At 35.6% G+C, this 16,999-nt stretch overlaps 1 protein-coding gene across 2 annotated transcripts; it reads right to left on the bottom strand.

Annotated features, from left to right (window-relative positions):
- Window positions 1-578: 578 nt before the first annotated feature.
- Window positions 579-14,013, bottom strand: LOC110776452 (protein ROLLING AND ERECT LEAF 2). Of its 2 annotated transcripts, none has more exons than XM_021981017.2 (6): window positions 13,669-14,013; window positions 11,704-12,891; window positions 10,497-10,571; window positions 7,798-8,012; window positions 5,075-5,298; window positions 579-1,671 (listed from the first exon to the last, which is right to left on the bottom strand). In XM_021981017.2, the coding sequence occupies exons 2-6, from the start codon at window positions 12,827-12,829 to the stop codon at window positions 1,032-1,034; spliced, it is 2,280 nt and encodes a 759-aa protein (XP_021836709.1). In that variant the 5' UTR covers window positions 12,830-12,891; window positions 13,669-14,013; the 3' UTR covers window positions 579-1,031. The 2 variants fall into 2 exon arrangements, with proteins under 2 accessions (XP_021836709.1, XP_021836708.1); XM_021981016.2 differs by having other exon boundaries at window positions 13,816-14,013.
- Window positions 14,014-16,999: the final 2,986 nt, after the last annotated feature.

Here is a 16,999-nt window from a genome sequence, read left to right as displayed (position 1 = left end):
CATGAATAACTAACTCGAGTTTTACCATTATTGAACTAACCATTTGATTTGTATTATACGTATGCTTTATAAAACAACTATTTGTATACGATGATATAATAAGACAAATATGTACGAAAATTGATAAACCCGTGCATCGCACGGGCTTCAATACTAGTAAAGGTATATTCTCGAGTTTGACAAATTTATAAATAAAAGCATTAGCAAATTTTAAATTAATTACAAGGAAATTAAAGTGAATTATTGAGTCAGGTTTTCTCCGATTACTTTTATTTGGCCACTGGTCGTAATATTTTTCTTTGTTCATGTTGAGAGAATATTAAAGGAAAATAACGTTCTTTGTTCAAGTTGAGAGAATATTGAAGGAAAATAATGTAGACATAGTTTGATTTTACGTCTTAAGCATTGCTTTTAAGATTTTAATCAACTAAGCTAATTGAATTGCTTGTAAAACTTTAATCAACTAAGCTAATTGATTATCCCCAGGTTGTCGTCGTGTATTTTCTTAATAGTTAACTGATAATATTTGTATTAATCAAGGATTCTACATTTCATTATTTTGAGCAACTCAATCTCAATAGTACAAAACGCCATTTTCTCCCATATAAATTCCAACGACGGTCCGAGCCGGGTCACAAAGACGAATCCAAACACAGATTTGTATTGAATATATCCAAAGCAATTTACTTCAACTTAATGACTTATCTATGATAACTTATTGCATTTCATGTATAAAAGCCTAAGCAAATTCATTCTGCTAATTTTCTTACAACAACAATGGCATCCGCTGACGGAAGCTTGAACAACATAACCAACTCAAGTCCTATTATTAAACTCAGGGAAGAGTGAAGAAACCTTGAAGATAGGAGTAGATCCATGATCCATCTTTATTCCTCATCCCTGTACATTATGCCAAAATCCAATAAATTTTACCACCTTTCCATTTATCAAAGTTTATATATATACCTGAAACTGTAGCGGAACCACCAATCTGTACCGTATGGCCTCTGTCAAGTGTCAAACAACTAAAATTAAGGTTGAGACATCTTGTGCTCATAGTTTCTCTTGGATTCTTCAATGTTAGTCTGAAGCTCTGAATACACGTTGAGAGAACGGTCTGCAAACTTACAAAGCTCATTAAGAAAAATGACAAAGCTTGATTGGAATTGATCATAACTTGTATTCCACTCCTCGAAGGGTTCGTGAGTATGCATTTGTTCTGCTTCTTTGCGGGTCTTCTTCCCATCTTGGAGAGGAACGAATCGAGATATCTCAGTTGCTAATCCCTTTATTGTTTCTTCCACTTCCGTCACTGACAATTCTTTGAGTGTGTCATGCCAAACACCACAGGTAGTGTATATAGGTGGGCCTGCAAACCGCAATCTCCGTTCTAATGGAAGCCCCCACCTTCGCTTCTTTGAAGTTTTCTCCTGAATAATCACACATTTATTTAGCCAATCATCAATAGCCTGAATGTAGGACTTGAGAGCATTGTTCCATTTGGTGAAACTCGAGGACAGTTTGCCCAATTCTTCTTCAAGAAGTTGTGTGATGTGGCGACGTGATTCTGATTCTAGGGATAGTTTCACACTGCCGTTGCTAAATGCACTTGTTATTATGTGCACCTGTAGCTTGTGGCATTCGAACATCACTTCCCACATTCTTCGTAATCTGTCAAAAAATGAGTGAACCATTTAATCATAACAAAAACAGTCCAGACCATAATAAATGAGTACAGGAAAACTCAATGGTAGATTTCCCTAACCAACTTTTGAACCACACGCCCCTTGAAAGATTTTTAGCTTGCAAGTTAACCCCAACCAAGTAAATGCTCCAGTAAGGTCCTCGGTTTTAAACACATATCACTATCTTTCGTTTCATTTTTCTGGTATTTCTACATAATAACAATATTAGTGTGTTGGTGTGTCTTCGGCATGCAAAAATGTAGTAAACCTTACCACTGTTACTAGTCAATGGTGGCTACTTGCAGTTTCTCTCTTTTAACTTTTGTACAAAAATTATTAGCCATTCCCTTATTTATATTCATAAGAATCGGCTACTATTTTCAAAATTGTTTTTTACTAAAATTCCAGCTTTAGGTTTTTAGGTTGAATTTTGACAATCAAATTTGCATATAAATAAAATTATATTATTTCTAATTCTGATTTTTTTCCCCCCGCAAATGAAACAATAATGAACATCTGACCAAGAAAAACAAATCACCTTAAAAAGAAAGGCTAACCAAAACAGATTTGATCCTTTGTTCTTATGACTGTGTCTTCCCTATATGAAAAATCCTAGATCCACCAGTCTATTATCAACAATAATAAAAATAAGAAAATTTTCCAATTTGGTGTTCAGAGGTTTGGTACAACGTCAAAGCAATATTCTAACCTTATACTTTATTTTGGTTTGTTTGGTTAATTTGTCAAAGGGTTTTCCCCATTTATTTAGGACAAAGACATGGAGAGAAATAAGAGGAAGTTGAATTTTCTGGTATTACTATTAGTGGTGGTCTTTGGGAGCTTGGACTAAAGTGAGACTGTGAGACTTTCTGACACACGTGAAATACCTATGTTAATTATTCCCTTAATGAGTAAACGACACTAAAGTGAAACAAATTTGAAACATCAAAGTGCCAAGTGGAATTTGCCAAATCATAGAGCACCAAAGAGAAACTTTCAGAAATAAAAGATAGTATTTGGTTATAAGTTTACTCCCTCCATCCCACATTACTCGTAACACTCACCTTTGTACAAAGTTTTAGGTGAAAAGTAGTTGTTTGGTTATCTTAATAAAAAAAAAAAGGTGTGATAGGAGTTAGACTTAGTGGGGTACTTTATAATTGAACGAGAGAGGGTGTATGGACCAAACTTTTGTTAGTGGGAAGAGAGCGACAATATAATAATTGTGGGGTTATTCCTAATTTAGAAGTGTAACTAATAATGTGGGTCGGATGAAAAAGGAAAGTGTAACGAGTAATGTGGGACGGAGGGAATACTATAGAGAAGAAGAAACTACTTTGTCATCCAGGTTTACAAAACTGGGTGGTCACAGTTTGCATTTAGGTTTAGAATGGAAAACAATTTCTTTTCCCTAAAATTTGACTCAATTAATCCTTCACAAAGTGGGATGGTATTTGACTGATGCATTGTGATTTGAATTGCCTTCACAAACCCACTTTGACAAAGTGTCTGAGTGCTCACTCATAGTTATTTGGAATGGGGTAATCCACGAAGGCAATTTAGACCCATGGTTCCCTAAGAACTTGTTTGGTTGTGTTTTTTTGAAAATCCTTTTCCTCTTTTATCCGTTTGAACCCCTCCCCCTCGCCCAACCCCACCAGCCTAACTACATCCCTAGCAACCAAACCATCACCTACCACACCCTTTCACCGACAAGACTGAGGAGAGGAGAGAGGAAAGAGAAAATTAGAGTTTTTACTCCACCAAACTGCTATGAACTGGCAAATGGGGAGGGGAATATTAGGTAGTGCAATTAGTATTATCTCGAGGAGAAAGATAAGGGAGTTAATAGAGGTGTTACTATAAATAAGTGAAAATTAGGAAGGGATTGTTATGTTGAATATTGTTGAGTAAATTGGTTGAGCTTTTAAGAGTTCACTGGGAGAGAATCAAGCCTCTTGAATGCTTGAATACCTTTACATTTTTCTGTAACTATCAGTTAATCAAATCATCATCTTCTCCCTTATAATCTATCAGTTATGATGTCAAGCTAAGTTAATTCGTCGCACAAACACACTAAGAATTTATAAGGGCTTTGTTTCCTTTCCTTTTCTCTCCCTTTCTTAATTACTTTTTGCGTCCAACCAAACAACCCCCTGGGTCATGTTCACTTCAACTTTCCGTCGAAATAAACTTCACATTTGTCTTTTTCACATAGATTAAGGAGATCCCTTGGTGGTGGGGAGTAATTGAATCTGCTGATTGAAGGTGAATTAAAATATGGCAGCTGCCATTGTTTATTGTTTTTTGGTATAGGTGAAATGGAAGATCATAACTCTGCAATGGAAGAGAAATACAACATTTTTGTAAAGTGGAGCACCTCATGGTTGGGACAAGCTTTCAAGGAGAAATGGTATGCTTATTTGGGGAAGGGAGGAGTAATACTCAATATAAGTAGCTTATCCCTCGTACCAGATGCCCACTCTGTAAAAATAAATTTAATTCAACAAAAATCAGTTTGAATTGGCTAAGTGCTGATCAGCAAAACCAGTTGTAATGACTAAATTACATAGTGGAAGGGAACACTAGAAAATCAGCAAAAATCAGTTATAGTAAGTAAATGTCAACTATGATCAGAAAAATCAGTTGTTATCACTAGATTGCATATGGGTGAACACTAGAGAATCAGAAAAAATCAGTTTTAGTAAGTAAATGTCAGTTACGAAATTCAGTTTTAAGTAGTAAAAGTCAGTTATCTTAGGTACAAATCAGTTGTCTTTAATAGAAATCATAAAAATTAATCAGTTCAATAAAAATTAGATGAAGTGAACAGGTCATTAACCATGGAGATCTAGGTCACATAAGGTTAATTAAAAATTGCTTGTTCAGCACAAAGTTAAATGGTGACCTGAGAAGAATAATTAGCTTTTGATGATGAACTTACTTGTGTAACACCTTGATTGATGTACAAGGAGAAAAATGCTATTTTCCACCACCAACCAATAGCCACAATAATTGTTAAGGTGGACTCCTCGGAGAAATAATTTTCTAGATGAATTGGATTTCTTTTACATAAAACAAAAATTACGAAAACAGGGAAATAGATTTTCTGTGTCGACCGACATCCAAGGTATACAGAATCAAATGGCTTTTTTAGTGTCCATATGGAGTCTGAATAAGGGAAGACAGTCTGAACAAGGGAAGACAGTCTGAGGTTCTTACTCTTTTTCCTAATATCTTGTTTCCCAGTCTTCTTGTGGAGTATTTGTTCTATTAAATAAAATAGAGCTTACAAAAAGATTATTACTTCGTATTTATGAACAAAATCTTGCAAATAGCGAGATACAGATATTTCGGTTTTCTGGACTAAGAAAATTAGATGAACATACCCTTCAATCAATTCCTCAAGTTGCGGCTGCAGCTCTTTGTCCCGCAGTTCTTCGATTCTTCTTGATATTGTATCGATTCTTTGAATTGCAACTCCAATCCTAGAGTGCAAGTCCTTCACGACAGCACGAGTCTTGTCAATCTTGTATTGACTTTCGCACCTAGTTTCTTGTTCTCTCAAAGTCTTACATTTCTCGTCAAACTCCCTTCTGACAGTCTGACTAGCCTGGAATTAAAGCAAGTTTCTAATAATTTGAACAATTTAAAAATAAGGAATGCACACAAATCATCATTAAGGTCATATGAATATCTCAAGATACATTAGTTTATTGCCTGATTGCCATAAAAAAATCATTCTAGTCACACATTATATAGAAATAATTTTGAAACAGTAACTTCAGGAAATTAACCTAATAACCAAGAAGGATGAAGCATTATGTGACTCCAAAAGCAGCAAAAACAAATTAGTCATACCCATCTTAAGAAAATCATGCACAACAAAACCACATCTGACTGGAGAAACTATTTTTATGGAACTACCACAAGTACTAGTGAGCTAAATAGCAAGTATCTAAGCATAAAACATGGAAGATGCTAGCTAGTAGCTAACATGCCAAGACCATGTCTCCTGGATTCTCAAAAATCATGAAAGACAGGTTATGACTTATGAGCCCATGATCAAACATCTGATCTTCACGACACTAAGACCTAAAAACTTAAGTTATCCAGGAAAAGAATGTCCTAAAAATCTAGTGGTTTGGAGAAGAGTGACTGACCTAAAACCCAATATTACTAAACCCGGAGAAAAGAAATTTTGGAGTTAGGATGAAGGATAAACACACCATAGTTTAACACGATATGATTTCTAGAAAAACCACTCAATAATGAACAGATGAGACCAAAGCAAATCTTTCATCTTTTCTATCTGTCTTAATGGATCCATTGTAACTTCTCCCCAAATATAATCCAGACTACTCACATATAACATCCTATAAGGTCTTCCATTCACGTTTGACTGTTTTAAACATTCTCAATGTGATAGTGACTCGATTAAAAGTTAACTAATGACCATCTGTTGCTAACGCAATGGTTGACCAAATGCCAAAAGTTACAAGGAAGGATTTAGGATTTTCGTATTGCAGCAGCAGTCCACCAAAGTTGTGTTGATGTCTTTACTTGAAATATTACTTCGCATTACATAGCTTGGTGTCTTCAGTCCTTGATATCGAAAGGAAAAAAAGAGGCAGAGCCATTTAAGGCATTTTTAACACATCTACATGAAAATAGTGAATGACAAAACAGAAGTCCATCTTTGGAGAGACCTAAAGAAGAGAACAAGTAATGTAGGTTTACAAACTAACCCTTGAGTCTTTCATAACTGATGTATATGTGAACCAGCTATTCACCATAGGACAGCAATGAATTCTCTTATGTGCTTTACCTTTCATCTTCTTAACAATGGTTAACTGAACTCTATGCATGGCTATTAACTTACAAAGCCGTAATTATAAGCCCTGGAAATTCGTCTCTATACCAGATTACCAGTCTCAATTTCAGGGGCAAGGTTGTGTACTTGTGAAACACTGGACCTTTGATGTTGGTCAATTATATATTTAACTTTCATTGAAGAAGGAAAAACAGGGCCTTGAATTTGTTCACATGTGTAATACTTATTAGCAAGGATAAGTCCAAAAGTCATTTTCAAGATTAGATATAAACCAGAGCAGCTTCCCTCAATTCCGATACATGCATGAAGTAACAATCCTCTTCTCCTTTCTATCTACCCTAGTACAAGGACTTCTAGCAAGCTGAGCAACCTAGTTTGTATTACATGAAAAAGTGGGCCCTACATGGTTAGCTATAACCTGATCCAAAACTAAGAAAATATGAAGTTAAGGTTTGGTCAACATCTTGTTTTAAGAAATAATAAAATAGTATAAACATACCCCAAAGTGTACACAACTCAAATATAAAGATTTGAACTTACGACATTGGGTTTTGGAGACCCACATTCTACCATATTGAACTAAGCTTCTAATATCACAATAGAAAAGAGTGTAATAAAAGGACTTTTTTTTGTAACCCAATACCACACCCTGTATAGATATACTATCATATATAGCATCATAAAGACAAAAGTATATATGTCCCAATTGAATCGATCTCGATGGATCCCCCCTTACTACCCAGGGGAAAAGAATAGGTAGGGATGAGAGGATTGGAATCCGGGATTTGCAAACAAGAAAAAACTTGCATGTCTGTAAAGCATATTGCCTTCACACTATATCAGCAAAAGAAAGTGTTTAACTCAAAGCCACACAAGTTACACAACAAGTTAGAATCAATGGCTGTCCAATTCTAAATAAAGCCTTTTTACAACAACAGATAAACAGAATACAACCACTCAACCAGCATAATAAAATTATTCTACGAGACAGATAAGAATCTCCTAATTTTGAAAATCACTGCATGTTCAATTCCAAGCAACACAATGATTTGGAATCAATGTTTATCCAAATCTAATCAATCTTTTCTGAAATTACAACCCACGTAACAATATTCTCATTTCTAATTGAAGTATTGAAACTACCCTAATCTTCAAAATTACAGCAACCATCAACTAATGGCATATCAGTAAAGACGATGGAAGTTTCAGTGGATCTGAAAACACATATGACTCATATGAGAAATGTCCAGAAATTACAGTTTAGGGAAGAGTGAATACCTTAACTTCATCATACAGCTTTTTCTCCCATGCAAACAGCCTATCTAAAGTAGAAGCATGACCACCAGAAATCATGTAAGAATTCTCAAACAGATCACTTGTAAGGTCCTCAACACCCTCTCTTGAATTTGAATCAAGAGGATTCCGGGAGGAAGACGAGCGGAATGAAGTAGTCCGATGCCAAGTTAAGTATTTCATTGAGGACTGAGTAGGCTCTGATTAAGAGGGGAAAAAAGATAATACATCAATAGCTAATAACTATAAAAGATGATTTTTTACTTGGACTCTTCAATTTACCTCAAGTACCCATGTCGGATCATTGACACTCAGACAAAGATATGGACATTGGATAATTCATTTTGGACCAAAATTATGATATTTTTTCACAAAATAGCCGAGATACCTGTTTCCGAAATGGGTACCGGAGTCTGAGTAACATAGACCTGATATACAACATGAAAGCTACATGCTACATCCAATAATAAACTAATGCTACATGCTCATCCAACAATGGATAAGTATTTGATAATTGGAATCACATGAGACAGGAAATCTAGAAACTTGTTAGTTTTGGAAATCACCCAGTACCATAATTTTGAAGTTCATGGTATACACAAACTTTATGAACACTTATGATGAGATGAATTGTAAATAACATGAGACTCCCAGCAACAGAAAGGATTACAGAAATTAGCAGGGGAAAACGAAACCAAAAGGATTAACCACACATAAATAAAACCTTCGTCAGCGGCACTACAACAGAAAAATGTTATAATCCCTCTGTCACACGATACATGCTCATTATTTCCATTTACTATGACCTAAAATGTTTTCAATCTTTGAATGATTCTTCAGCCATAGCATTAACTGTTGTCATCCCTCTTTATGTCCTTTTTAATTGTGAGTATTAGTTAATTGCCAATGAAAATGTAATACCGGGTGTAATATGTCTAATCGATCCTTTAATTTTTTTTTCTTTTAAATGTGTACGCTGTGTACGTATGCAAATGTTCAGAGATAGAGGGAGTAGATTTTAGACTATACAATACCAACAGCACCACAGGAACTTGAGAGAACATCATAGAACCCTTTGTCCTTCTTTTCCTTTCTCTTTTTTCTCCTATCACATTTTATGAAAGAAAGCACTACAGTTTCTATGTATGCTCTATCAACATTTGCAGATAAAACGTTCCAAATACACCACAATCCGAGATTTTCCAAGGGTAAGCAAAACATTTTATGATCTTGCACAGTTCCAACGGACAAGGCTTTGATTGGTTTAGCAGCTAATGACTTCCATGGAAAACTCTTGAATCAGCACATTTTATCAGTTAGATAAGAAATAGCTTTAAATTAGTTAAGAATCTGAAGTCTGAATGACCGCTATATTCAACTAGTCTTAATTATTTATGCACACCACCTTTTTCAGTAATACCTCAATAGTTAAGAAATTCGAGTTTAAAGCCATAGGGCTTAGGACCAGCACTGTTTCCGTCATAAAAGTATACAAATTATCAACATATTCCTACCCAAACTGAAATAAAGATTCTGAAGCATGAGATTTCACCCAAACAAAATTTTCTCGAAAAATCATAATAAACCATCACTCAATTTGGTTCAGCATCCCAGGTAGCAGTTCTGATAATGAGATGGTCAAATTTAACCACAAAGGTTCAGAACCTAGGTAATACAACTCAATCACTTAATGGCAGAGCTGTTACTCTGCGGGGGTTCACGGGCAGGTGGCGGGAGTACTTTCAGTGGTGGTGTTGTAACGAGATAGCAAGGTCAGAGAGAAGGCTTATGGGAAGTTCTGAAGATAGGGCTGGCAGTGAGAGTACTTCCTGAGTTCCGGGTGGTGTTGGCTGGGTGAGAGCAAGCGTAAGGGTGGTTGGCTCGGTGAGCGAAGGCCCAAAGTGACGCCATCAACAAAGAAGCTATAGTTTTTGTTAATTTTCTTTGTTGAAACTTCCAACCAGGAACAGAAAGAAAAGCACAGAGTTCAATCTCGGGCCTCTCAGCAGAACAAATCAGGAGAAACCGGTACAATAATATGAGTTATTTTATTTCTTTCGTAGCGTTACGGAAACAATATTTTCATATTAGGTAGTTGCTTAAAAGAATAAAACAAAACAAGGTTATTTCTGCAAAAGTCGGCACATATCAGATACGGATTAGTTTTTAATGTAAAAGTTAAAGGTTTTTCAGATTAGGGTTCGAGAAGAATCCAACAATTTGTCCATTCGAGATGAAATTCGCCACATGGTGATGGCAAGGACCGTCAGGCCTTTGCCAGACAAGGAGAGGCAAGTCGAATGTGATGATCAGACTTCCAGTTGCCTTCCCTGAAGCTATGCTCTCGTTACCTTTTGTGGCAGTGGCACAGATGCTTTTTGCCTCCTCTCCTGTGGTGGCTGAATTATTTTTATCTCTATACTACACTCTCTAAGGCTTGATGTCATTTTTTTCAAACTAGGCACTTTAGTGTATGGGCCTTAGGTCAAACTAAGGCTCAGCAGGTTGTCCAAGAATGACTCTTGTCTTTCACAACTGCAATGTGTTAAGAAGAAAAAAGGGAGCCGTATACAGAGACATACTAAGGACAAACACAAGGCAAGTGCAATCCTAGAGTACTAGACAAGAAAGACATCAAAGCCAAGGCATACACAAGTGACAATGTAAATTAATGAAATAATCACCTTCTTGAACTTGGCTTGGATCGTCTCCACAGGAAAAACAAGCCTTGAGTAGACTAGCTGTTGTTGACACACCAGCTGCAATGAAGAAGTTGCATGTTTTAGGGAATAAAATAACAAAACTGACCATACAGATAATGAAATAGTATTGAAGGATTACATCCTAGTCCATTCAAAATACCATAACATGCAAATCATTCCATATACATCCCGTCCTCCCCTTCCCAATATAGAAGTAAAATCCACTCATAATCATCCCAACCAGCAAGTCACAGGTATGTTAAATGAATATTTGTTAAAGTTAGCCTAAAAAGCTACTTATGAGTTATGACTCTAATAGCAGCATTTGACTCTGATAGAAGCATTTGATCTATGAGGCACGGCCAGGCAGTCTCCCACATCCGGGGCAAGGTAAATATGCATATTCCTATGGAATGTTATAAATGGATGCGTTTTGAAAAGTTAGTCCACGCAGCTAATTATGCGGTAGCCGCAGATATTCTATGGGAGAAGCGTCGAGAACAAAAAATAGGGGCATGCATCCTTGATAAAAAGAGAAGGGAGAAACTGTGGGAAGATAATCAAACTCCAGTTGGGGTTCACACTTAAACCACAGTAAAGGTGTGAACGGTTCCAACATTAACTTTTTTTCTGAACTGCTATTTTGGGTAGAGTGAGAACTGGGAAGACCCATGAACGATCATGTGATTTCCTTGTCTACAGTTTTTAAGAAGTGGAATCTATACAATATCAATGGAAACAACCGAACACCTCTAAATCTTTACTGCCCAACAAGAATCACATGCTGAAATTGCATCCCACATTTAAAAATGAGCCTCTTAATCTACAAAGCACTTTAGTTTAAACCCACAGACCAGATGAAGATACATACTATTCACGAATCTATTGTTTATTCAAGTTATAAGATTGAAAAATAAAAATACATAAATGCATGGCAATAGATATAAAGACTTATCCAGTTAAACTCACTCTTATCCAGTTAAACCAGTGAGTCGTTATCCCAAGCCTCGACATGAGATACACACTTGAAATAACTGAACTTAAGCTTAAGTCGTGATAGAACCCAAAACTTTAATGGCTGATGGAAATAAATATGAGGTAATAAGGATGAAAGAAGATAAATACCAAGTATATGATGTTTATTCCCTCTCTAGATGATATGAAAAGAAAAAATAAGAAAGGGTCTTACACTCTTGCCCGGGAAATAAGGGACGAAAATGCAACTTGTTTGCTTCTAACATTCTCGGCACTTCTTTTCCAGATTCAGAAGCTTTGGCAAAAAGAAGTTCAACTTCTCTCATACTAGAAAGAAGGTCTCTTGGGGAAATCTTTTGCTCAAAATCATCATCTGTTACTGTTGTCACCTTAGCTTCAGTTGTAACTGTAGCTTCTGAAGATTTTGTTTTCAAGGGTGACAATTTAGGAGAGCTGACTTTCTCCTCATCGAACAGTTCGTTCTCAGATTCAACACTTCCGGCAGTATGCGCTGTAGGAGAGGTGCCAGTTCCACCATTACTCTCTTCTCGGTTAAGATTTTTAAAACTTCGTACTAGTGTATCAGAAGAAGGATCATCAAATTCATCTGAATCAGATCCTTCGCTTCCACTAGAAAATATTTTCTCCTCGCCATCTTCCAGTTCAGGAACTGAATCATGTTGTTTAATGTGTTTAAAGTTATCATTGTTTGCAAAGTTATGGTCTAAATCTCTATGGTCATGAGACGATAAGTGATTGTCAACAGGATGGAAAAGCCCAAAATAATCCCAAGGTGAATTTTCAGGTGGATGGGACGGAGTTCCAGGTTGGTGAGTTGGAGATTCTGACGGAGATCGTTGGGTTCTTTCAATGGACCGAGGGGTGGAATTGTGTGGTGTGGTCAATGAAGTGACCGTCCCAGTGACAACTAGTGGAGGCTTTTCTTCAACCTTTCTAATGAAGGTGCCCCTGAAATTCATATGGTGCACCTGATAGCGGCCCATGGATGGAGGTGAAGGAGATGGAAGCAAATGTTCATTTGTCTCCACACGTTGTGACACTGATGGTGAAGGAAATGAAAAACTAGAAAGTAACTTATCAGTCAAAGCAAGTGGTTCTGGAGTGGCACTGGTGGATGTATACAGAGAAGATTCCACTGGAGCATCTGGTTGCACAAATTTTCTAACTGCCGTTCCAGTACTCTTCAATGAATGAATATAAGCAACATGAGCAGCTGCTAGAGCACACCTCCCATCAAGAGCTAGTCTAATTAATTTCTTCCTTTCACGGCATAATTTCAGGGACTTGTCATCGTCTATTTTAGAGCTTGCCGCCCCCATATCCCCAGATCTCTATCTCAGACAGACCACTCATATAAAGCAACCAAGACACAGACTTTTACCTATAAGTTCAGCGATCACATAAATCACAATGTTAGCCATCATTATTGATTTACTGGTCAACAAAACATCTGAAGAACTTCCACCAGAGGGAGTTCAGATACCAAATTACAATGGGAAAAGAAATACTTCAACAAAATTGCAATATTTGGTTATAAGAAAAAAAAAAAAAAAAAACTGTCAAACAATTGCACAAAACTTATACTTACTGCCACCAGAGTACAAACTGAAGAATAAAAAAGCATAAAGTCAATCAATGAATCTTGATGAATTCAGTATACATTCATGACTCACAAGATTGTTGCAGTACATGATCATTCATCACCGCCCAGGGCGCCCACCGTATCCCCCCACCGTAAAAAGTCGAAATAACCCATATTCACTCATGAAGTGGTAAAGATAATATATACGAAATACTACACAATCAATCCCAATTACAAATAATTCAAAATCATTGCAAAGAAAGTTGAGAAAGCTGCAAAATTCATAATTAAAGTCTTAAAAGAATAAACCCCCAAAAAAACAAAGCATATTGTTGAATATATTTACTGCAACAAAAATATCGAGGCAATATAATTAAGTTCAAACTTCAACAATAAAACACTTTGAAGCGACACAAATAAAACCTCTGAACAATTTATGAATCTCACACATCACATACCATCCAAATAACATCATTTTTATTCTAATTAACCAACAAAAAACTCCAATTTACAACTTACATGACCACAAAATTGGTAACAGCAAGAACAAAACATCAAAAATTAAGTAAAATTTACCTAAACAGGAAAAATGAGAAATATCCAGATCCAAATTCAGTTCAATTTCAATAAACCAAGAACAAAATCTAAAAAAAGACAAATTTCTGAAGAAGGGGGTGAAATTGGAGGCAATAAATCTGGGAATTTGAGTGATATGAAGTGTACCTATACAAATACAATTGGATAATCGAGAAATAGAAGAAGTAGTAGCATCAACTTAGAAGTCAGAGAAGAATCTGCAAGTTAGAATTAAAATATGGTCTGGTGATAATCCTAGAAAGTGCGAGGAGAGAGAATCTTGTAGCATGCAAAAAGAAGTAAGCACATTTGGAAAGGTGTTTGGCTTGTGCACACCGCACTATGAGAAGGAAATAAATAAAATGTACTCCCTCCATTCCTTTTTGTTCTTCCCATTTCCTTTTTTAGCATTTCTTTTTGTTCTTCCCCTACTGAATCTTTACTATTTTTGGCCATAGTTTTTTTACCAATTTACCCTAAGATTCCCCACTATTTACCAAAAAACCCTAAGATTCTACCCTTTTTCCACCCTCTTTTTCCCCACCACCCTTATTTAATTAATTTCCCATCCCCCATAACCCCACCCCACTACCGTCACTTTCACTCTCTCTCACCTCTCTGATTTCTCTCTCTCTCTTCATTTCCTTACTGATTCACTTCAACCCCCTCACCTCTCTGATTTCTCTCTCTCTCTCTTCATTTCCTTACTCTGTTTCTCTCCTCCTCTCATTTTCACTATCTCTCCTCCAAAACATCTCTCTGATCTTCAGAGATCTGGAATTGAGATCGCCGCCACCACTACAACCAAACCTCCGCCGCCGCCGCCCTCCATTGAAGTTGTAGAATACGAAAAAATGGCTTTAGATGGTGAAATTCGACCATAAAAACTCTAGATCTAGAATTTTCATGGTCGAATTTGACCTCTAAATCCTTAAAATCGTGAGTGATAGTAAGGATCAAGTGGGTCTTTATTTATTTTTGTGTATTTTATTTGTCGAATTTTCTGGGCAAATTTTTTTGTCGATTTTTCTGGTTGAATTTGGTCGAATTTCTCAGTTGATTTTCGTCGAATTTTAGGGTTAATTTTGGTTGATTTTTTGGCTGAGTTTTTTGGTTGAATTTGGTCGATTTTTGGGTTAAATTTGGTCGAATTTGTGGTTGATTTTGGGTTGAATGTGTTCGTATTTATGGGTTGAATTTGTTCATATTTCTGGGTTGAAGTTTGCTCGATTTTTGGTTGAATTTGTTCGAGTTTCTGGGTTGAATTTGTTAGATTTTGGTCGAATTTTTTTGGTTGATTTTGGTTGAATTTCGTGGGCTGATTGTGGTCGGAATTTTGGGTTGATTTTGGTCGAATTTTTGGGTTGATTGTTGTCGAATTTCTGGGTTAATTTTGGTTGAATTGCTCGTCGAATTTCTGGGTTGATTAATTCGAATTTTCGGGTTGATTTGGTCGAAATTTTGGGTTGATTTTCTCGAATTTCTGGGTTGTTTTGGTCAAATTTCTGGGTTTAATTTTGGGTTGAATAAATCTCGATTTTCTTGGTTGAATTTTGGGTGTAATTTTCTCGAACTTCTGGGTTCATTGTACCGAAATTTTCTTCTGGGTTTATTTATGTCGAACTTCTAGGTTCATTGTACCGAAATTTTGGGTTTTATTTATGTCAAATTTTCTTGATTGTTTGTTTTGTTTGTTGATTTGTTGATTTCGAATCTGGTTTTTTTGTTCGAATTTAATTTGGTTTTTTTTGTTCGAATTTAATCTTGGTTTTTTTGTTCGAATTCTTGATTGTTAATTTGGTCGAATTCTTGATTGTTTGTTGAATGTTTTGGTTTGATTTTTCTTGATTTGTTTGGTTTGAATTAAACTGGTTTTTTTGTTATTAATAATAAAATATCTCCTATTTATCTTATTTCTTTAATATTTTCTCTCTCCTTACTTTATTTTAAATATATAATCCCTTACACCCAATCATTATTCTTACACCCAATCATTACTCATATCCCAATACAAACCCAGATTCAGTTTTCTTAAACCACACCCAACATTCTTTAGGGGAAGAACAAAAGGGAATGGAGGGAGTATAAAATGCTAAAAAAGTAAACAAGCAGAATATACATCAAAGATCGATCTCACTCTGTTTCTCTAAAATTCAAATTTTACTTTACACTGCTTGCGGTTCTTCCCATGCGGTAAATCACAACTGCGGAGTATTGGTGTGTTTTTTTCTAACATGTGAAGCCTGAAATTATTTAAATTGAATTTATCTAAATTAAATTTATGTGAAATTATCAAAATAACTTTTAATTAGCTTTTGTAACTTTTAATTTAATTTATTTTGATTAATTTTTATATTATAAAAATAAAAGTTGATAGATAAATATTTTAAATGATTAAATGATTAATTTTATACATAATTAGTGATTTTGAAAAAATAAATTTTATTAAAATGAAAAATTGTATGACTAAAAAAAAGTTTATATATATATATAAGGATAACTTTTAAAATCACATTTGTGGTGATGTAACTGCCTCCAACAATATTTCTTGGCGTTTTATTGGTATATACGGTTGGCCTGAAACGACAAATAAATATAAAACGTGGGAATTACTTAGGAAATTGTGCGAGAATGTGACTAGACCACAAGTGATAGGGTGATTTTAATGAAATTTTGAGTTACGAAGAGAAGGAAAGTGGGGCGGACGTTGAAAGACGTGATATTCCGGATTTTCGTGAGATGATGTGTAACACCCTAATAATTCCTTACTAAAATAAACTCTTTTACCAACTCCAAATAAGGAATTACTAAAGTATTAACGCCATTGTGTTAACGGTTAAGGCTATTTACTAGAATTACGCAGCGGAATAAATAAATTTTTAAAACAGTAAAAGATAGTTAATGGCCTCCATACAAGTTGGAACCATCACGGCCCAAACCAAAATACCGTGAAACAAAATCCATTAACTAATTAGAACATTATACTTTAGGCTAATGAAAATAAATAGAGTTTAGAACGGAACAAGAGAAAATAAACTCGCTCAACCAGCCCCATGCAAGATAACTTCTCTTGCAAGTCATATCTACCAACCTGCTTATCAAATTTCTACTCCCTGACAATGCGAATGCAATTGATGGATCATCATAGGGTCATTAAGGCATAGGCCATGACCAAACACAAAGCACGTAATTAGCGAAAGCTGAGTACAAACAAGCTAGAATGAAATCCTATACTAACATGCTTCATTTCAACAGTAAATTAAACCACATGCAAAAGCCAATTGATGAGCGGCATTTATGTCGCTCTAAGCTTAGGTTTTCTTATTATTTT

Source organism: Spinacia oleracea, chromosome 4 (assembly GCF_020520425.1).
Source record: "Spinacia oleracea cultivar Varoflay chromosome 4, BTI_SOV_V1, whole genome shotgun sequence".
Taxonomy (NCBI): Eukaryota; Viridiplantae; Streptophyta; class Magnoliopsida; order Caryophyllales; family Amaranthaceae; genus Spinacia; species Spinacia oleracea.
This window is presented reverse-complemented; position numbering and strand designations above follow the sequence as displayed.